Genomic DNA, 21,681 nt, shown 5'->3' on the forward strand with positions numbered 1-21,681 from the left:
CACATGTCAGGAAAGACGGAGTAAATCCTACCTAAATAAGTCTAGTGTATAACATGACCTATGTCAAGCCTAGGTTTCAGAATCTAGGTTCCCTCAGGCTAAAGGGACAACACTCTCCCAGTTCTCAAGTCAAAGTTTAATTTATGGCTGAACTTAAGTTTGGCCAGAGTAGAATACTTGGCCCAAGTTGAAAATATGTTAATGTTTTGGCTTTAAAAAAAATTATGCAGTCATACCTATTACTATCTGCTTGTCTGACATACGGATTATGCTTGAATATTAAATTCTAGCTTACAGAATCATCACTATGTTTTCTGAGAGTCAAAGAGGGGAAAACTTTTCATCATTTCCTAACTCTTGTCTTCATTCTTGGCAAGGGCAGTAACTACATCCAAGAGACAGGGCCATTTCTGAGATCCTTGGAGCTGGCTATGTCTTGGCCTAGCTATTCAGTCCTTTATCTTCCTTTCTTCCCCTACACATGCCTTCTACCCAAGTCCAAACAGTCTAGCTGCTATTCCCAAATCTTTGCATTTTTCTTCACACTACTCCTTTTACCCAGAATGAGTTCTTTTTTTTTTCTTTCTACCTGTCAAAATAGGCAGCTAAGCAGTGGAGAGGGTGCCCGACTTCAGGACTTGGCGTCCAAAAGACCTGAGTTCAAATGTGCCTCACAGGAGTGTTTATCCTGGGTGGGTCACTTAATCTCTTTGTGTCTCGGTTTCCTGATCTGTAAAATGGGGATGATAATAGCACTTATCTTACTGGATTGTGAGGATCAAATGAGTTAATAATATGTCAAGTGCTTTGCAAACTTCGAAGAGCTATTTAAATGCTAGCTATTATTATTATTAATAATGATAAAATCTTATATTTCTGTCAAGATTTAGCTAACAGGCCCCCTTCTCCATGAATCTTCTTTGTTCACATCCACTAGAAGTGAACTTTCCTTCCTATCCTTTGCATCACTTGTAATGCCTTTTCTGGCCTTTATTTTACGTATATCTTATTTCTCTCTCCTGTTGGATTATAAAGTTCTCGAGGGTTGGTTCTCTGATACATAGCAACTTGTTCCTCCACAGCACTTACCAACTTGCACATTGCAGTCACTCAAAAAAGAGCTCTTCATTGAGTAAATTACCTTTTCAGTCTCACTGCTCAACATGTTGCTTGAAAGGCCAGAGAAATGGGACAGGGGCCTCTCATTATTCCTCTCCATTTTCAAGATTAAGAAGCTAAATTGTTAGATATGAAGAATCATGGTAGCTGAGAAACACTGTTGCTGACTTTAAGAAGCTTCTGGTGCCAGGTGTCCTGACTGTTCAATGCCACTGAGAATAGAGATAAGCTTCTCCTTCGCACAAAGAAGCTACTCTCTCTCTCCTTTGTTCTGAGGGGCAGAAGCCAGTATCTTTGTAATGGTCCCCTCCTCATCTTATAAAAATGGATATTTTTATCAGGGTATCAAAGAAAACTATGAGCATAGCAGAGGATCAGAAAAGAACTGACATTGTTCCTGTTCTGGTGTTTAGGCTCTTCATAACTCTCTAGTTAGATTTTTGTGATTCTTTACTCAGGTGCTACAATGAAATAGGCTTTTTCATAGACACCAACTGTTTCTTAAGTTCCTTATATATACAGATGATTACTAATTAAGCACCCAGTCACTCTTAGTACATAAAATGGTAAGGGCTGCTTTTAAATGCATGTAGTGAGTGGGTGGCTAAAGGACTGGAACCTGGGAAGAGATGGTTTTGAAGCTTAAAAAAAAAGTTTGCATTCCTTAAAGCCCACTTACCTACAGAGATGACTGACTTTAGTCAATTTTTGTACTCGAAATTGCACTCATTTTTTGTTAAAAAAAAAAAACCAAAAAAGTGAGCTTTTTAAAGCAGCTTTTCAGTATTTAAGATCCTTATATAAAATATCTCACTTTAAAGCTGAAATCAGTGTATTGTTATCAAGGAGGGTGTTTTTAAATATGAAAGATCAGACAATCAATGCAATATGATGAAATTATGACCTGAAGAGGCTATTTACAGAATAAAAAAAGCATAGGTGATAGCAGTTAACCTTCCTAATATTTTTTTTCTGTGTGCCTGTGGACTAGGGAAGAGATATAATTCAGGGTCTGATGAGTATTTCTGTCTTTCTTCCTCTCTTTCTGTTTGACTGATGTGTTTTGTTTCTACATCACATTTACAGATTATTCTTTTTGAGAGGTCTCTTGCAACAAAGTAAATCTAATATAGTGACCTCATCTGAAGGTACCTGCAAGATTTCACATCTGTAGCATCCTGACCACCCCCCTTATTAAGATAAAAAATGAACAGAAATCTATTTTCCCTCCTTCCTACCTCCTAATCCATTAGAGAACTCCCACCAACATAAAAGGTGTTCAAACAAAACGAATTTCCTCAATGGCTGAGGGATTGTATATGTGCATGTCTCATTCTGCACCCTAAATTGATAACCTCTCTATATAGGATAGCATGCTTCATTACTGGAATGGAATCATGAATGGTCACTGTACTTATCATACAGCTTTCAAAGCTGTTTTTACAGTTTTGTTGTTATTGCATAAATTGTCCTCCTGGCTCTGCTCATTTCATTGTTCCTTAGTTTATAAGTACTCAAAAATGTTCATTTTTATAATACTAATATCACAGTATAAATTGTACTGGTTCTGCTTATTTCACTTGCTGTCCCTTCACAGAAGTCTTTCCATGTCTTTAGAAATCATCTATAATCTTTATGATGTTGCATTAGTCTGTCTGCTAACATTTAAAAAATTTTTTCATCTATGTTCATTATGAATACTGGTAGTTTTCCTTCTTGGTTCTCCCTGGCTTATGTATTAGGACCGTATTTGTGTCACTAAAGTAATTTGGCAGGATCCTTTCTTTGGATATTCTTGTAAACAATTTATGTAATATTGGAATTGTTTGTTAAGTGCTTGATAGGCTTCATTTCATTCAGTTCTTCTGGTCCTGGAGTTTTTTGGCTTTTTTCCCCCTTTGGAAGTTTATGGTTTGTTCAATTTCTTCCTCTGTAATTATCTACTTCTATTAATTTGGGTATTTTATATTTTTGTAAACATGTATTTCCTTTAAATTGTTGGTTTTGTGGGTATATATCTGAGCAAAATAGTGTCTAAGTCTCTTTGGAGAGGCACATCAAAACTTCTCTTTTATAGACTGGCCTAGACCTTTGGGGAGATAATTACTTGAGGATGACATACCTCAGGATGTTTAGCTATTTTTTCCTGGTTGTAAAACATTGTTTGAACAATAATTTTTCCTTTAGTTGTCTGTCACTTTCTTTTGGCTTTTATACTTTTTTCTTTTGATTGAGAATATTATGGAATTAATGGTGCTGCTTGGCAGAAGCATGTGCTTTAATAAAGCAGATGCAGAAATCATTTGTTCATGGTGCATTCTGTACATTTTATGACAAATTCTGCAGAAAAACTATAAAAACTGATAAGACTTACAGGAAGTTTATGTTCCTTACAAAGAGTGTTAAGTAAGCAATAAAGAATTAAAGTAAAATGTGTATTTTTAGGTGCTAATCCTTAATCCTTCATAAATGAGTGATATTTTGTATAAAAAAATTAAGCAATGTAAAATTGTTCAAAGTTAAGAGTCCAAGCAAGAATGAAATTACCCACGTAGGTTTAACTCCTGTGTACTGTGACTTCATAAAAGAAAAAAATGGTTACGATGGATTGATTACAGGCTTACAAAGACTCAACTCTAGGGCTAATAATCGCTAGCATTTATATTGTTCTCTAAGTTTTCCAAAATGCTTTCCATCACTGCTGTCAAATGGGCTGCATGTTGACTCAGAAAACAGCAAATTAATATTATCTATGTTGTATCGAATCTTTATTTATTTTGTTAAATATTTCCCAAATACATTTTAATCTTGTTTGGGCTGTACTGGGGAGTTTTGTTGCAGTGAGTTTGATACCTTTGCTTTACGTGTTATTTAATTTGATCCTCACCAAAATCCTGTGAGGTTATTATTGTTACCCTCATTTTACAGATGAGGAAACTGAGACTGAGAGAGGTCAAGTGATTTGCCCTGAGTTGCACAGAAAGTGAGTGTCTGAGGCAGGACTGGAACCAAAATTTCTGTGACTCAGTCCATCACCAGTCTAGCTACCCATAAGTGTTATAGTGAGAAGGCTCATTCATACAGGTGACACAGGTCTGTGGTGTTTGGTTGTGAAGCATAACATGATGTAAACATTTACGTCATGTTTCAAAGCCCTTTCCTTAGAACCATCTATAAAGTAGTGGAAATAGAGTATCCTTTAGATAGAGATGAGAAAAGAGGATGAGAGATTGTCAGAGCCAACATTCAAACCAGGTCTCTTCACTTTAAGCCTAGCTCATTCATTACACCACATTGCACTACCTTTTAAAAATATTTTATTTTCCAGAATTTGGGAATGATGTTAAAAAAATTCTCCTGGGATTATTAATGAACATACTGCCTGAAATTAGGATTCTTTACAAATCTTATTAACACGTCTATGTCAAGATGACTAGGTGTCTCTCCTTTTCTTTTGGATTTGAGGGTCCAAGCAACTTTGGTCTAAGGGGGAAAAGAACCAGGCAGCTGCTATAGCCTCAGATTGCGCTTGTGTTCCCACACACCCTCGAAGATGTCCTGTATACCTCACAGCCTATCATTCTCAGGCTGTAGGAGGAAAGAGACAGAGAGATGAGGAGGAAGGGAGGGACAAGAGTGTTGGGCTAAACTTCAGCTTTAGCCGCTAGAGTAATGACTAATTCTACTCTCCCATGACCCTAGCCAGTGGTAAGCAGCCGGTCAACTCCTTTAATTTAACTTGTCTGCTGTGGTAGACAAAATATGTTCTGCTTAGAGAAGCCTAGTTAGACCATGTAGTAGCTGTTTGAAAGAAGAAATAACAATGTCTGTGTGGAAATTATGTGGAAAAAACATTGTTTTCTTTGGAGGGAAAGGATATTATTTCCTCTCCAAAAAATTCTTATTTTTATTGATGCCTTTTGTTTTTATATAATATTTATTTCCAAGAATAGCCTTCCCTTGCTTTCCCCAGCAAGCAATCCCCCTTTAACAAGGACTTCAAGAGAAAAAAATAAGCAGAACAGTAAAACACAGCAACCTTGTCTGCCAGTGACATTCCACACGCAGTCCTCAAGCTCTATTAAGATGGGAGGAAGAAAGCACATTTTCTAAACTTTTTTCTGTTCAGTACTGACTACTGAATAAAAAACAAAATGTTAGTGGCAGAATTCAAGACTGTAACTCAGGCTTCTTGTTTCCTAAAACACTAAATTAGTAGTTCAATATGGTTGCTTTTTATTGCACAGGGTTGTAAGTAGTTGTGAAGGGAAAACAAGTAACTAAGTTTAACAAGTGACTCTATTTCAGTGCTATGAACACCAGGAATGGTAGAGTAGCAAATGAATTTTAAGAGAGCAACATGGTATAATGGACTCAGGAGGCCTAAGTTTTAGCTCAGGCTTTGTCAATAATTAGCCGTAGGACCTCAGACAGGTCATGATCTCTCTGGACCTTGGTTATCTCATCTCTGAAATGAGGGTGTAAGTAAAAATCTTTTTAATTTAAAAACTTCTATGATTTTAATCTGTAACCATCTAGAAGCATAGAGTTAGATTTGATTCATCAGGAGTAAATCTTGCTTTGGAGTTTGACATTTGGCAGTTACTCAGATTTTACTTGGGGATAATGTTATTGACAGTTTAATTGTAGCTCTGTTACAATCTATTTCTCTGTTAACTCTACATGCTGAGAAGCCCTTTTGTATTGGAAACAGTTATTTGCCAAGAGGGAAAACTGTTCCATGGAAGGTTTGAAAGGAAAAACTTTGCTGTATGTAAAAGAAGGTGCTGTTTCCATCAAGTCATGTATTTATAAGAGATGGAGAGGGGTGTGTGTGTGTGTGTGTGTGTGTGTGTGTGTGTGTGTGTGTGACAGAGAGGGAGGGAGGGAGAGGGAGAGAGAGAGAGATAGAGAGAGAGAGAGAGAGAGAGAGAGACAGACAGACAGACAGACAGAGAGGCAGGTGATGGGACAGGGGAAACAAGAAGGCTTCTCATGTACTCATGCACTTCACTGGGAATCCTAAGATCATAGATTTAGAGCTGCAAGGAACCTCAGAGATCATCTAGTTCAATCCTCTCATTTTACCAATTAGGAAACTGCAGCCCAGAGGTTAAGTAAATTGCTTACATAGTTACCAAAGTCACAGTAAGTGAGCAGATCTGGGCTTTAAAACAAAGTGCTATTATAGCATGACGCAGTAGAAAGTATCTTAGATTTGGTGTCAAAGCACACAGGTTCAAATTTTAGCACTGACACTATGTATGCAATTTACTCACCTCTGGGCTGCAGAACCTCTGAGGTTCCTTGGTTGTTGTTCAGTAATTTTCAGTTGTGTCTGACTCTCTGTGACCTCATTTGGGGTTTTCTTGGCAAAGATACTGGAGTGGTTTGCCATTTCCTTCTCCAGCTCATTTGACAGATAAGGAAATTGAGGCAATGAGGGTTAAGTGACTTGTCCATGGTGATGCAGCTGCTAAGTGCCTGAGACCAAATTTGAATGCAGGTCTTCCTGACTCCAGGCCTGGTGCTTTATCCACTGTACGCTAGCTGCTCTAGGTTCCTTGGTAAATTTGTTTAAATTTTCTGAGCCTTAAGTACTTTTTCTTCTGTAAAATGAGATGTTTGGACAAGTTGATCTTAAAAGTCCATTACAACTCTGACCTTGGATGGCTCCTATCAGTCAACAAGTATTTATTGTTTCTATGTGTCACTGTACTAAGTGGTGGGGATATAAGACTGAAATAACTCCTAGTCTCAATGAATTCACATTCTAATGTGGGAGATAAGTACGTATAGAAAATATACACAGCGTCAAAAGTTAAGTGTATACATAAAGTAATTACAAGGTAAATTTACAAAGTAAACACAAAGAATCCTGGGAGAGAGGAAGGATAGAAGGTGTGGGGATCTGGAAAGGCTTCATGCAGGAGATGGTGCTTGACCTAGATCATAGAGGAAGAGGAGTCTAAAGTGAAGGTGAGGAGAGAGTACATGCCAGGTACAGAGGACAGCCATTCCAAAAACACAAGAGGCAAGAGACAGAATACTGGAAGTGAAGAAACAGAAAGGCTGTTTGGCTGAGCAGAAGTGGATGGGGGTGGGGGTAGAGATAAGGTCCAATGAGGCTGGAAAGGCAGGCTTGTAGCAGTGCATAGGATATACAGCAGTGGTGAGAAACTTGCAATTAGGAAGCTACTGCCAATAATCTAAAGGAGGTGTGGTAAAGGCCTGAATGAACACGGTAGGTTTGGAATCAATATGGAGAAAGGACTGAATGTGAACCACATTGTGAAGAGAGAAAGCAGAAGATTTGGCAACTGATTGGTATTTGGGCTTGAGGGAGTGTGAGGAGTCAGAGATAATGCTGAGACTGTGAGCCTGAGACGCTGAACAAATGGGAGAGGAGCTTTGACAGAAATAGGGAAGTTTTAAGGTTTCTGCCTCCTTTCCACGAGTGTAACTGATAGTTCACCACAGTTTTACTGTACAAAGAAAAATGACAGGTGCCAAAGATCTCTCCTATATATTACATCATTAAATAAAATCACAAAATCATAAAATCATAAAAGTAGAATCTAATGAAGCTAGAGAAAATTTATTTTTAACCTGGAGCTTTATGAACTATTATAAATCTCAAATGTCTGAATATGTTTTACACATCTCGTATACTAAATTTACTTTTTACAAAAGTAGAGTTGATGCTGCTTTAAAATTTTTTTTATTGTAAATATAATGCTATCAACAAAAATGATAAAACACATCTGCTAAATAAGGATTAAAACATTACATAAAGCCTTTAGAATTTCACAGTATAGAACCAAATGAAATAACAAGAAAAAATTTTTAACTTTTTGTCCTGTGTCCTTTTTTAAGTCTATCTGAAGTTTTGCCACTTTTGGTTCATCTTTCCTTCCTATTGGAATAACTAACTCAAAGCCCAAATCATTATTCTGGTCAAATTAAAGTTTACAATATCAAGCTCATTGTCAGACAGTTAGTAGATGGTAAAATTTTTGTTCACAGTAACCATAAAATAGTCTCTTGAGATACATGGGGATTGTGATCTGCATCTGTGGAGAGAATAGCTATACCAGTGGTATCAAAATCAAACTTGCAGGCAGCATACTGACCCAGAAAAACACAAATTAATATTATCTAGGTTGTTGTATTTTTATATATTTTGTTAGACATTTCCCAATTACATTTTAATTACGTTTGGGCTCTAGTCAGGAGTTTTGTGACTGGAGATGGAAACTTCTTGATCTACACTAATAGAAGTATAGGATGTTGATTTTTCTAGACTTTTTTTGGGGGGGGCAATTGTGACTAATAAAAAAAGACATCTATCTTCAGTAAAGTTAGGCAACTAGATACAACTGCCTTTTAAAAAAATCTTTACCTTTCCTTTATCTTTTAAAAGAAATCACTTTATTGGTATTAAAAATTTTTTAGAACACCTTCATTTCCCAATATACCCTTACTCTTTTCCAACCATGGAGCCATCCCTTATAGTATTAAAAAGAGGACAAAAAAACCCAACTAGCAAAAGCAATCAGCATATCAGTTTTGTCTGACAGCAAACAGTTTTGCAACCTGTTGTCCTACACCTCTGCAAAGAAGAGAGGGAAGTATACTTTCTCACTTCTTTTTAAGGTCAAACTTGCTTCTTATAAAATTCTGCAGCACTTTTGTTTTTTGAGAGTATTTTTGGTTGTTAGTTTTTTCATTTACATCATAGCTTTTTTGTACCTATCTCCCTCTACTTCATTCCACATCAGTTCATATTTCTCCTAATTCTTGATATCCATCATATTACTGAATAGTAACAACTCCTCATGTTTATTACCATGGCTATTTTGCTTCCAGGTGTTTGTTCTGTGAGATCTTTCTTTTTTTGATCTCCTTGGCTTATGCCAAACAGTATGATCTCTGGGTCAAAGAGTATGGATATTTTAGACAAATTTTTTAGCATAATAAATTATTTTCCAAAATGGTTTGATCAGTTCACATCTCCACTAGCTCCACCAACACAGGCTAGTTATTTCCCTATTTTTTATCTTTGCCAATTTATTGAATATTAGGTAAAATGTTGTTTGATTTGCATTTATCTCATTATTAGGGAACTGGAACAATTTTTCATATGGTTAATAGTATATACATAGTTGTTCCTTATTTGAAATATTTTTCATATCCTTTGACCACTTATCCATTGATCTTATCCATTTGATAATTCACAGCATATACTGGCCATAATACAATTATAAGAGCTATTTGACATAAAAACATTTTTTTCCTAATCAATACTTTCTCTTTTCTAGCTAGGTCATACAAAAGTTTTTCAAATCAATGTAAATGAAATTATCTATTTTATCTTTTGGATTCACTTGTATACATTATTTAAATATATTCCCTTTAACCATCAACTGTGAGGTATACTTGATTTCATTATCTTCTTTTTCTTACAGGGAGTCCTTTTATATGCAAGTTTGTATATCCATTTGGTACCTTATTGTGTTTCATTATGTAAGCTGTTGGTCTAATACTAATTTCTGCAAAACTGCCTGCCAATTTCCCCAGCAGTCCTTGTCAAATAGGGAGTTGTTTCTCAAGTCATTTATGGCCTCAGATTTATTCAATACTGAGTTATTCAGCTGGATTATTTCTAATTCTTCATCATATAGTCTGTTTCACAGATCTACTACTGCTTTATAAGTTTTAGAGGTGCTGCTCATCTTTCATTTCTACTTTTCCATATTTCTTTTGGATTCTACATCTTTCGTTCTTCCAAATGAATTATGTTGTCATTCTTTATTTTTTCAGAGTGTAATTTGCCTTTAAGTCTGAGCACTATCTAGACTGACTCCCTGGTATTTTGTGCATTTTCCCCTTAGTCTGAATAGGACTTCTGTGTGTAAAAATCTTACTGGCTTTCTATTATTTTATGACATAATCATGAAATTTTGGGTCTCTTTAATTTCTAAATCTTTCTCTTATACTCAAAGATTTAGAAGTGTAAAGGACCCCTAATATCACATAGTCCAAACCCCTCCTTTTACAATTGAGGAAACTTAGGCTCAGAGACGTGCCAAATATCATATGGGTATTAAGTAGTAGTAGATCCTGACTCAAGTCCTCCTATACCAAATCCTGAACTGCTTATATTATATTGTTGTTTTCCATAGTCATTGCTTACCTTTTTTATCCTCCTAACTGCTATGTTTTCCTCCTGTATTTATCTGAGCAAAATTTATCCCTATAAATTTAAATTTGCTTCTGAGTTAGGAGTAAACACAGCAAAATATTTCTTATGATTATATAGTCTTTCTGTTGTTTGTATTTGTAACTGACACTGAAGTAAGGTAGCTTTTTCATCTGGAGTTTTTCAAGGCTACTTTTTGCTGTACAATTGAAAAGAAATATATGAAATTCTACCCTTCTGTAGTATCTAGAACTGTGACATTTATTAGGGAATAATGAAAATCACTAGGAATGGAAAACCAATGGCAGACTAGTAAGCCTGTGATTCACATGACTAATGTTTGTGTAATATTCTACTCTTTAAGCAACTCTTACAATAATTATACAGTGTTTTACTATTTACAAATTTCTATTTCATATGATCATAAGAACAGCATCATGACAATGTATGGACATATATATATATATAAGGGAAGCCCAAAAATCTTAGTGAAGTTTTGAGCTTTAATAGTTTAAAACTGCACTGAGAAGTTTTGGGACATCCTATACTATTATCCCCATTTTACCTATGAGAAAATTTAGAACTTATATTTCAGTGTTCCTTTTATTATATCACATTGCTTTTCATCACCAACAACTAAGGCCTTCTTATTAGAGTAATGAAGCCTTTAATTCCACTGATAACATATTATTTTAGTTTTGGCCTCAGAATTTTATTTAATCTATTAGTGACAAGATGTGGTTTTTAGAAAATGTGTTGTCTGGGATAATTTTCTGTAGAATATAACTTTGATTAAGTAATTATATTCCATGCAAATCTAAATAAGATACAGACTTCATCAACAAGGATTTGAAAAAATCAGTAGTAAGAATAATAAAGGGCCTATTATGTTAGTGATGAAAATTATCTCCCGAAGGCAGGCATATACTCAAATCAAAACTTGCACTAATGTTTATGTGTTGAACATTGAGGGCCCATAAACATTACCAACAACCATATGTCTAAGAAACACTGGAAATTTTCCCTCCTTCTAAAACAGGGTATCTAAACCTTCTTCGTGTTAAGGACTCCTTTGGCAGGCTGGTGAAACCTGTGGATCCCTTCCCACATTATGTTTTTAAAAGCATAAAATACATAGAAATAAAATACAAAGAAAGCCAATTATATTGAAATACATTTATCAAAATATTTAAAAAACAAACACAAGTTCACAGACACCAGATTAAGAACCCTTATTCTAAAAGAAAGATTTCCAACATAATTCTTAAACAGGCACTGGAGGTTGGGAGAAGTAACCAGGCTCATCTTCCCCCACCCCAGTGCAGAAATGCAACTTGCTGCCTCTTACATACTGCTTTATGCTTCCTTAAATGGCATAAAGACCATGATTCTTTATAACAGTGTAGATGTCCTGCATCTTGTAGGCCTGCAACATGATTCTCTACCAAATTGGACAGTTAAGGCAACTAATCCTGACCTACAGCTCTGAGGTCCCACCCCCTTCCCTAGGCTGCACTACTGCTCATTGGGGTTAGGATTGGCATCTGGATATTTGGTAAGGTCAAATGTCAGTACCTTGCTGATAACACAGTCCCCTTGTTCAGGATAGACACCAATCAGACTCTCGGCCTTTGTATAAAATTCTTCCTTCAGTGAAATGACAATAGCTTGAAAGTTGCAAGTTGACTGTTCTTTTATGTAGTTGGCAACCTTGCCAATGTTGGTGTTATCTAATGCTGCATCAATCTCATCTAGGACAAAGAATGGGGCTGGTTTGTAGCTGTGGATGGCAAAGAGCAAAGCAAGGGCTGCTACAGTCTTTTCCCCACCAGAAAGGTTGTCCATGGGCCGGAATCGCTTGCCAGGGGCTACACAGTTGTAGTTAATCCCATCCAAGTATGGCTCCTCTGGGTTCTCTGGCCCCAAGAAGGCCTGAGCACTGCTGTTGCGGGACAGGGCTTTGTAGATCTCATCAATGTTGGTGGCAACAGACTCAAAGCAGGCATTGAAACGGTCAAAGCGTTCCTTTTTAATCTGCTCAAAGGCATGTTTAGCTTTCTTGGCCCGCTTGCGAGCTGCCTCAAACTCATCTGATGTCTCCTGGAACTTGTCACGTACACTCTCCAGTTTCTCCATGGCCTTCATGTTAGGCGCTGCAATGCGCTGCAGCACACTCTGCTGTTCAGTCAGCTTCTGCTGCAGTGTGTTCATTTCCTGCTTAATTTCCTCTTCAGCCTGAGCATCCTTTAGGTCCTCACAGAGATCACTATAGTCAATTTCAATGAGGGCCTCACGGGCATAGATATTGGATGTTCGTTGTGAGCCACTCCCAGACTCCTCTCCCTGGGAGCTCCCTTCTTCTTGGCTGATGTCATCCATGGTGCCCTTGGCCAGGGGCAGCTTGATGTCCTGCATCTTGCAAGCCTGCAGCAGGTTGTGACGGTCACTCCGCTTCTGCTCTAACTTTGTCTCTATGGCAGTTACCTCTTTTTGCAGGTGGGTCATTTCTTTGTTGGCCCCACCCAACTTTTTACGAATCTCTTCCATCTCATGGTTCTTGTCATTGACCTCAGATTTCTTTGCCAGGTGCTGGTTCTTGAGGTCCTGCAGCTGGGCCATAGTTTCATCAATTATCTTCATGTGTCTCTGCTCCTCCTTTTTGAGCTTTTCAATTTCATTCTCATCCTTCTTCACTGTCTGCTCCCACATGTGAACCTTGTCCTGGTCCTCTTTCAGCTGATTCTTCTCAAAATCTAGCTGGATACCCAGGCGAGTTTTCTGGTTCTCAAACTCAAGCCGTTTCTTGGCTATTTCATTCTGCCGCTTCACTTTCTCTTCCTCAAATTCACGAATATTGCGAACTCCAATCTCTCGGCAGAACTCCTCAAACACCTCATCCTCTACCTGGTTCATCTTCTCTTTCAGGTCTTTCATCTCTCTTTCCCGACCCTGAATGATCCTTTTGATGTCATTGATCCGTGGCCCAAAGTTAGCCAGCTCACTCTCTAGCTTGGACTTTTCCTGCAGATTGAGTGCAAGGTGCCTAGTCTTTGTCTGTTCTAGGTCACTCTGGGAGTATTTGAGCCTCATCTGCAAGCCATGAGCCTGGGACTGTACCTGCCTCAGCTCAGCCTCCTTTCGCTTGGCCTTCATTTGTTCCTTTAACTCCTCTGTCAAGCGCTCTTTTTTCTCCTTCAGTTTGTCAACTGCTTTCTCATCCCAGCGGCGGGCTTTGGCTTTGAGGTCACTTGCTCCCCCAGAGATGACACCAGATTTCTGGAAAAGTGTCCCATCCAGTGCCACTGTCTTGTGTCTCTGGTGGCCACCAAAAGCAATGCGCCGGGCATCTTCAACATTGTCACATACCAGAGCATTGCCACAGGCATACTGGAGGGCCTTCTTGATGTGCGGTGGTTCGTAGCGAATCACATCAATCACCAGCTTGGCCCCCTTTAGTTCCCGCAGCTTCTCATCTGTTGGTTTCACTTCTAGGTAGTCAAGTGGTAAGAAAGTCTCAGGCTCTCCACGCTGTTCCTTGATGTACTGGATACAGTCCCGGCCAGTCTTCTCAGAGTCCACAATGATGGCATCCATATTTTTACCCAACACTTTAGTCACAGCAATCTGGTACTTCTTCTGTGTTGGCTGGCACAGATCAATGAGACGGCCATACACAGAACCAGGATAGAGGCGTTTGATGCTCTCCATTATCTCTGCCTTGCGTTGCTGCCGACTGCTTTCTTGGCGGTCTATGCGAGCATCACCAAGCTGCTCCATCACCTGATTCAGCTCTTTGTTGATTTCATCAATGCGCTGTTTAGCAAGCTTAACCTCCTCAGTTAGTTCTCCCTCTAGTTTTTTCTGTTCCTCTAGAGACTGCTTGCTGGTGGTAATGTATTCTTCCAGCTTCTCAATTCGCTTCTGATTCTCTTCAATTTCCCGAAGCTTCTGTTTGATCTTGGCCTCTGTCTCAACTTTCTTTCGCTCCTCCAGGTCCAGCCGGTCCTGGTCAGCCTTCTGGTCCCGGTTGAATTTCTCTAGCTCCTGGGCCAGGGTGGCTGCTCTTTTACTTGCCTCCTCCTTCAGCCTGTGGTACTTTTTTACTTGGTTCTCCTCCAGAGTCAGGTCCCGCCCCTGGCTCTGACTCTCTTCCTCCATGCGATCTTCAAACTCTTGCCTTGCCTTCTCCACTGACACCATCTCTTTTTCTAATTCATCCATATCTCCCTTTCTTTTTTTGTACTGCTTTTGCGCATTCTGCAGAGACTTCTTGGCAGCTTCCAACTTCTTGATTTTGTGTGAAGTATTCTCCTTGGCCTTGATGTATTGAGGCCGCTTCTGATTAAGCTCTGAGTCTTTCTCTTTTATCTCCTTCTCAATCTGCTGCTGCTCACGCATCATTTTGCCTAGCTCTTTCTTCTTGTCCTTCAGCTCTTCTTCCACTTTGTCCATGCGCTTCTTTTCCTTATCAATCTCCTTGTTCTTGGAAGTGAGCTCCTTATTTAGTTTCTCAATCTCCATCTCATTGTGATACAGTTTGAACAGCTGCAGCTGCACCTGGGCCCGAACAACCTCGTCTTTCAGCCTTTGGTAGCGGTCAGCCTCCTCTTTCTCTTGCTTGGCTTCTTTGCGCTCAGCTGCAATATTCTTCTTTCGGTGGTAATTGAACTGGGTATCCTCCTCAGCCTTTACCATCTCCTTCTTCCGCTTATCATATTCCTGGGCCAGTTCCCCTGAGCGGCTGATCTCCTCAAACAAGGCTGTCCGCTCCTTGGGGTTCTTCATAGCAATAGATTCCACAGCGCCCTGGAAAACTAGGAAGTTCCGAGCTTTGATGAGGATGCCCAATTTCTCCAGCTCTTGGCTGTATTCAAGTAGCTGGACCACCTTGTTATTGATTTTGTACTCCGAGGAGCCCCCCACAATTATCCGGGCAAAGGTGCGGTCCTCCCCGCTGTCCTCAGAATATACCATGCTGACCGCGGCACGATTGGCAGCTGGTTTGCCCACGGGGGCCCCGTGGATCAGATCCCGCAAAGTCTTAACACGCAAATTGCTGGTCTTTTCGCCCAGCACGAAACTGATCGCGTCCATAAGATTTGACTTCCCCGAGCCGTTAGGCCCGATAATGGCTGTGAACCTCTGAAAGGGCCCGATTATCTGCTTACCCTTGTATGACTTGAAATTCTCGATTTCGATCAGCTTTAGAAAGCCCATGGCGATGCAATGCGAGGCAGTCGGGGCTGCAGCACCGGAGAGCGCGGAGGCGGAGGCAGGCAGGCGCGCGCGGCCAAGCGAGTCCAGGAGCAAACACAAACACCCGGATTCCGGGCGCGAGTCAAGTCTCGCGAGATGAGTGGTGCGCGGGGTCGTGCGCGCTTCCGCACATACGTGCGCGCTCGCTCGCAGGAAGACTGGCGGGACTCCAATTAAACCCCCAGATTCCAGTACTCGCCTGCCTGCCGTGTGCACTGACGAACAGGGTGAAGCCAGTTCTTTCTGGATCGCTTGCTCTTAGTCAGCGTGGTGCGCTTGTGTGCTCCTAATTCCCGGAAGGGCCAGGGGAGAAGACCCCTCCCGCTGCTAGCGTCCTCAAGACTTCCTCGCCTTCTGCGCCTGCGCAAATGAGCTGAGTGAAGCGGAAGGGACTCTCCCCTTTGTCGTCATCCCGCTCTCTTGCTCCCGCCTTGTGCTCCTGTTGCGCAAGTGCAGACTGGCTGGCCAGCGGGGGGCAAAAGGGGTGGGGAGGCTGGAGCGGTTCTTCGCCCCTCCTACGCTCAGCCCCACCCCTGGCTTCTGTTGCTACTTCCTCTCCCTGTCTCTCCCGCCAGTCTGTCAGTCTCTAGAGCTTCCTCTCCCTCTCCCTTCACTCCGCCAACTTCTTCACAGTTCTTCTCATTAGACAGTTTCTGTCTCTTTATTTCTTTTTGTCTGCCTGTGTCTCTTTCTGTCACGTTTTTTTTTCCTTCCTCCCCTTTCCCCTCCAGAGAGACAGACAGGCTGACTCTCTTTTTCGCGCGCTTTCTCCTCCCTCCCTCCCTTCTTCCTCCCCTCCCCCCACCCCTTCCTTTCCTCCCCCCCCCTTCCTCCCCTTACCCGTCAGCTTTTCTCAGACGGCCAGGGAGACCGATTTTCTCTCTGCTCTCTGTCTCTGCGCTTGTGTGTGTGTGTGTGTGTGTGTGTGTCTGTGTCTGTCTCTGTATGTCTGTGTGAGCTTCCCCGCCCCCCTTCCACTCCAGTTTCTCTTTTTCTCCTGTGTAAGGAGCAGGGGGGTGAGGGTGGGGGCGAGGAATTGGAAGATGTCACTGACAGTGAGGCGTTTTGTGGGCAGATTTTTCTGACTGAAGGTTTTCGGGTTACCTCCAGCTCCCGTAGCAAGATCTCTCCCCAGACTCCTTTGTTATGGTTTAGCCTCGTGGGATACATCTTGTCCCAGGGCTGTCAAAATGATCTGCCAAGCTTGTTTACTCTGCCCTCCTGCGTATACATCGTTTCTCTAAAGATATAGTAGGATGGATCCTTTTTAAAAAGTGCTAACTTTTCACAGTATGGGGCCACCAAGTTTTCAGAGTTTTGAAATCTATGATAATTAGAGCCTGGAAAAAAACCATCAAGATTCACTTAATCCTTCTGGCAAATTATTTTCATTGTCTTTGCTTTTCCATCTTTTGGATATTTATCCTTTACGTCTTTGCCCAGAGCCCGGCTCCTTGAGGACATATTTAATTTAACATTACTACAAAGAAAAGAAGATAATCATTTATTTGAATCAAATTTGCTTATCTCAGGAACTCAAGAATAGGGAAGAACATGTGAACTGTAGGAATTGAATGAATTGTTGGCACTCAATGGTGGAATTTTTGTCATTTTACCAACGAATATACCAGTGTGGAGACATACACAGGAAAAGAAATAGATGGGAAGTGAGCCTTCATTGAATATTGTCATATTTGTCACTAATTTTTTCCAGTAATTACTCTGAACATAATTGATTTTTGTGAGTTTTGAATAGTTTTCAATTTCAGTAGGATATTTTTCTTAAAACTAAGTCATTGAAGCAGTCAATAATTAGTATATTTTGTTTTTTGCAAAGAGAACCTTTGCTTGAAGAAAGGATCAGGAATCATAGTTTTCTATTAATCTTTTTTTTATGAGGACCTTATTTGAATGTTCTCAGAACTACTTATTAACAGCTTTAGTGTTCTATTTAAAATGCTTCTTGAAAAAAATAAACATTTTCTAATAAAATATTTACCTGAACTTTTGGGTTCTTATTGGAATATTAATTTTTTACCGGCACATCTTTTATGTGTGTGTGTGTGTGTGTGTGTGTGTGTGTGTGTGTGTGTGTATATATATGTATATATATGTATGTATATATGTGTGTCTATGTACATAGTAAATATACACACATAAATATGATTATTAATGGCATTTAATATTCTCCTTGTTACACATTTAAATGTTTATTTACCTGATGGATATTATAACTCTTTGTATACTATGTGTGCTTGCTTATGTGATTTTCTTCTTCCAGGAAATAATGTTATGAGAACTATCCATGGTGTTGGAGAGATGATGACCCAAATGGTACTCAGTAGGGGATCTATCTTTCCCATGTCTGTACCTGATGTACAACCTAGCACCCACCCAATCAAGCAAACAAGTCCTACTGATAATGAGGATATAACTGTTATGGACACAAAATTAAAAATAATTGAAATTTTACAGGTAAAGAATTTAATAAAAACAATATAGCAAATGCCTAATTGAACTTAAGTTTGCCTGATGATCATATAAAATAAGAAAACCATTGTTAATAATAAAACACTATACGTAGAGATTGTGAGAGCTATTCCCATTACCATTTCCCCTTTCTTCCCCACATTTGCTCTAACCTTGCCACCTGCTACATGTAAGCTCATGTAAAGAATGCTCATCTATTTTAGATTATTTTATTTGTTGTGAATATGGTATGTCTCATAATAGCATTAACTTTTATTCAATATTATATCAGTTCCTTTTTACTTAAGATATGACACATACTTTATTATTATTATTTTTTTATTTTAAAGGTATTTGATAGCAAGGAAAACCCATGACAACTCCAAGTCTATAATAATTTAGGTCTGACAGCTTTTGATTTTATTTATTGACATAGATAATGTAAAAGTAGGAGGGGTAGCTAACACATTTAGCCTCACTGAACATTATTCCCCCTCCTGCATTCTGCAATACAGCCAGCTGGCCTTTTCTTTTTTTTCCTTACACGTGAAACTATCTCCTGACTTCATGCCTTTACACTGGCAGGTATGTACTCCCTCATTACTTCTGCTTCATAGAATCCCATTCTTCTTTGCCATGACTTGTAATTGACTTTAATTTGAGTGAGGGAGGGCTGTGCAAAGTCACTTTCTCCCCCAGAGCCATCTGGGTCCAGTGGCCACGTATAGGTCAGGACAACTGGAAAGGGCCCTTTTGAGCTAAGGTCTTTCCCCTTTCTTCTTTACAGCACTGCTTAAACACTTTCTTTTGCATGAAACCTATCCTGATTCCTCCAATTACTAGTACCCTCCCTCTCAAACTCTATTGTATTTAACTACTTTATGTATTTGTGTATATCATTTTTATATTTATGCTGTATGAATATGCATTTATTAAGAACTTTCTATGTGCAAAGCACTGGGGATACGAATAGAGTGGTAGAGACAGTATCTGCTCTCAAGATCTCAGTGTTTGCTCACATTCTAGTAGAACACATCACATATGGGAGGTTTCTGCTGCAAGTCAAATAGAAAGATTCCTTGGCCCTTGAGGGCAGCAGCAAAGTAGACACTAATGCATCTTCTTTAATAGTCATTTCCACTGATAAAACCACATTTGTTTTTGACCTTAAACCTTTGGATGGTGCCACAAACTTTTTTACTGGGTCTTCAGTAGATGTAGCCTTTTGAGGAGGCAGTGACTTCAGCCCCTTAAGAAGCAGCTGCCAGGTTTCTACTTTATAGAAGCTTTCTGGGATGGTGACTTTTGGTTGGGGCTAGCGTGGCAGGAGGATCCTGGCTCTGTTTGTATTTTTATATGTACTTCATGTATCCTCATTAGGATGTAAGGTTTTTTAGAGAAAGGATTGTTACTTTCTTTGTACTTTTGGGTAGAACAATGCCTACTGCATTACTTGATGGTTAATTGATACCTACTAATTCCTCAAATCAGGACATCTTGTGAGTAGTGTTCCATCCTTAACACAGGCTGAGAAACGTCAAATCCACAGTTCTGCCAGATAGGGCACAGACAGATGACATATAATTTCTTCATGGTCCCCAAATAGTCTTTGATTTCTAATTTATAGATCATAGATATAGAGCTGACACCTAGTCCAACTCCCTCATTTTACAGATGAGGAAACAGATCGAGTGACTTGCTCATGCAAATATTAAGTAACAGAAGCAGCTATTTATCCTTTAAAACCTTAAAAGCAATCATTTATATGTGAACTAATGGACAACAATGCCTTGCAGCCCCTCTGCCTTTGGGAAGCTTGTCTCTTTAAGGGGCATGCTTACACTCCATGGCCTCTCAGTGTGTTTCTTCTTAAGCATTTGTACCCATGGCACTGTTTTTCTCTTTAAGTTGCTTTTATCTCTGTTTTTCGACCTGGATTTGAATCCTGCCTCTATCATAATGTGTAATCTTGGACAAGTCTTTTAATTTTTTCTGGTCCTCAGTTGTCTCATTTGTCAAATGTCCTTAAAGGTCCTTTCTAGCTCTAAACTGATGATCTTATTATCCTTAATAAATACTTGTTGATTGATGTCTACAGTCAATGGGTCAGTTAAAAAATAGATCTTTTGCGTAACACTAAAGTAGAAAAATGAAAAAAATCCTAGTTACATTTATCAAATCTTGTTCTTTTCCTGGACACTTTTAATGCTATATGACATGTACCTGACAAGAAATGCTCCATTTAGGCTATGAACCTTGGTCCTGACTCCCAGGTTGAATCATAGAGATATCTGACATCAAAACTTGGGAGGACATGTAGATCTTTCATAGCTATTATAGCTGAAAGACATGCTTTTTTTGTGTGCCTGAACAAGGGACTTGATTCCCACCATCCTTCCTCTGGTAGAGAAATCTACCTATTATTTGGTGACAATGTGACATCACTATCACTTCAAACAGAATAACTCAGTATCTTCATCTGGAAAGTTTCACCAAACAGGTGTGCTTTTATACTACAGTAGAAGATAATTGGAAAGTCATATAAAACAAATATTATTTTGTATTTCCCAGAAAATGCATTCAATTTTTATTGACTCTAGTCAATGTGCTATTTATAGTATTTGTGGAAATAAAGGCATTTTAAAATTTAATATTAATGATGAGCATTTACTGGATTGGATTGTTAATATTTAAAAGTAAGCCCTCAAATTAGTTTATTTAGCATTCTGATACTTTATATTGTTGTTAGGCTTTTGAGGTTTACTAAATAATCAAATGTATCATTAAATAAAGTAATGAGTGATATAAAAAAGTTTATGGAAAACTATATATTGTTTTCAATCTGTGTCTTACAGTTTATTCTGAGCGTTAGACTAGACTATAGAATCTCATATATGCTGTCTATCTACAAGAAAGAATTTGGAGACAGCAATGAAAATCCTGAAAACTCCACTACTACCTCCTCTGACACACCACTTTCATCAGGTATTGGTTTTTGTAGAGATTCTTCGTAATCTTTAAATTTTAGGAAGATACTTAAAGTCCCTGACTTATTAAAAATGACAAAGAGCCCTAATAATGTGTAAAATTGAATCTCAGCTGTAAAAAAGATTATTTGCTTTGAGAACCAGGGCAAATCATTCAGTATCTCCATGTCTCAGTTTTCACATTGAAAAGGTAGGTGTAGGAATATCCATCTATCTCCTGAGATTATTGTGAGAATGGAAAAAAAAAAGAGGAGCCCATAAATAATTGCAAACTATTCTATAAATATAGAAAGCTACATAAATACAAAGAAATATCAGAATACTGCTTTTTGCTTGTTGAACATATGAAAATTATAGACAATTGGTAACAATTAAATTGAAAAATTGATCAGTTATAATACAGTCCCTATGCAGGAAACTGAAGTTTGTAGTATTTATATGGATCCAGCATCCATCTTTTAACCACAGTCACATCTTGAACCTTATTCTCTTCCAAAGTAAAGTCAAGAATTTAAGGAGGAGAAGGATGTAGCATGTAGAAGGAATTAGAATGAAGTTTAGACAGCTAATAAAGAGAAGTGAGAACAAAACCAGTGACTGGAATAAATATTAAAGCAAATGTCACTAGAGCCTGTGCTAAGCTTGCCT

General features: G+C 38.9%; 2 protein-coding genes across 2 annotated transcripts in view; one reads left to right on the forward strand and one right to left on the reverse strand.

The window, feature by feature from the left end:
• Window positions 1–21,681, forward strand: part of ITPR2 (inositol 1,4,5-trisphosphate receptor type 2) — a 509,346-nt gene that overhangs the window by 210,136 nt on the left and 277,529 nt on the right. Inside the window, exons 22-23 of the mRNA XM_020965011.2 lie at window positions 17,859–18,052; window positions 20,902–21,031. Coding sequence (XP_020820670.1) covers window positions 17,859–18,052; window positions 20,902–21,031 — 324 coding nt within the window. The remainder of the gene's footprint in view (window positions 1–17,858; window positions 18,053–20,901; window positions 21,032–21,681) is intronic.
• SMC1A (structural maintenance of chromosomes 1A) lies at window positions 11,483–15,961 on the reverse strand. Its single transcript, XM_020965012.2, has one exon. The coding sequence runs from the start codon at window positions 15,536–15,538 to the stop codon at window positions 11,837–11,839; it is 3,702 nt and encodes a 1,233-aa protein (XP_020820671.1). The 5' UTR covers window positions 15,539–15,961; the 3' UTR covers window positions 11,483–11,836.

Source organism: Phascolarctos cinereus, unplaced genomic scaffold (genome assembly GCF_003287225.1).
Source record: "Phascolarctos cinereus isolate Bilbo 61053 unplaced genomic scaffold, phaCin_HiC Scaffold_1;HRSCAF=81, whole genome shotgun sequence".
NCBI lineage: Eukaryota > Metazoa > Chordata > Mammalia > Diprotodontia > Phascolarctidae > Phascolarctos > Phascolarctos cinereus.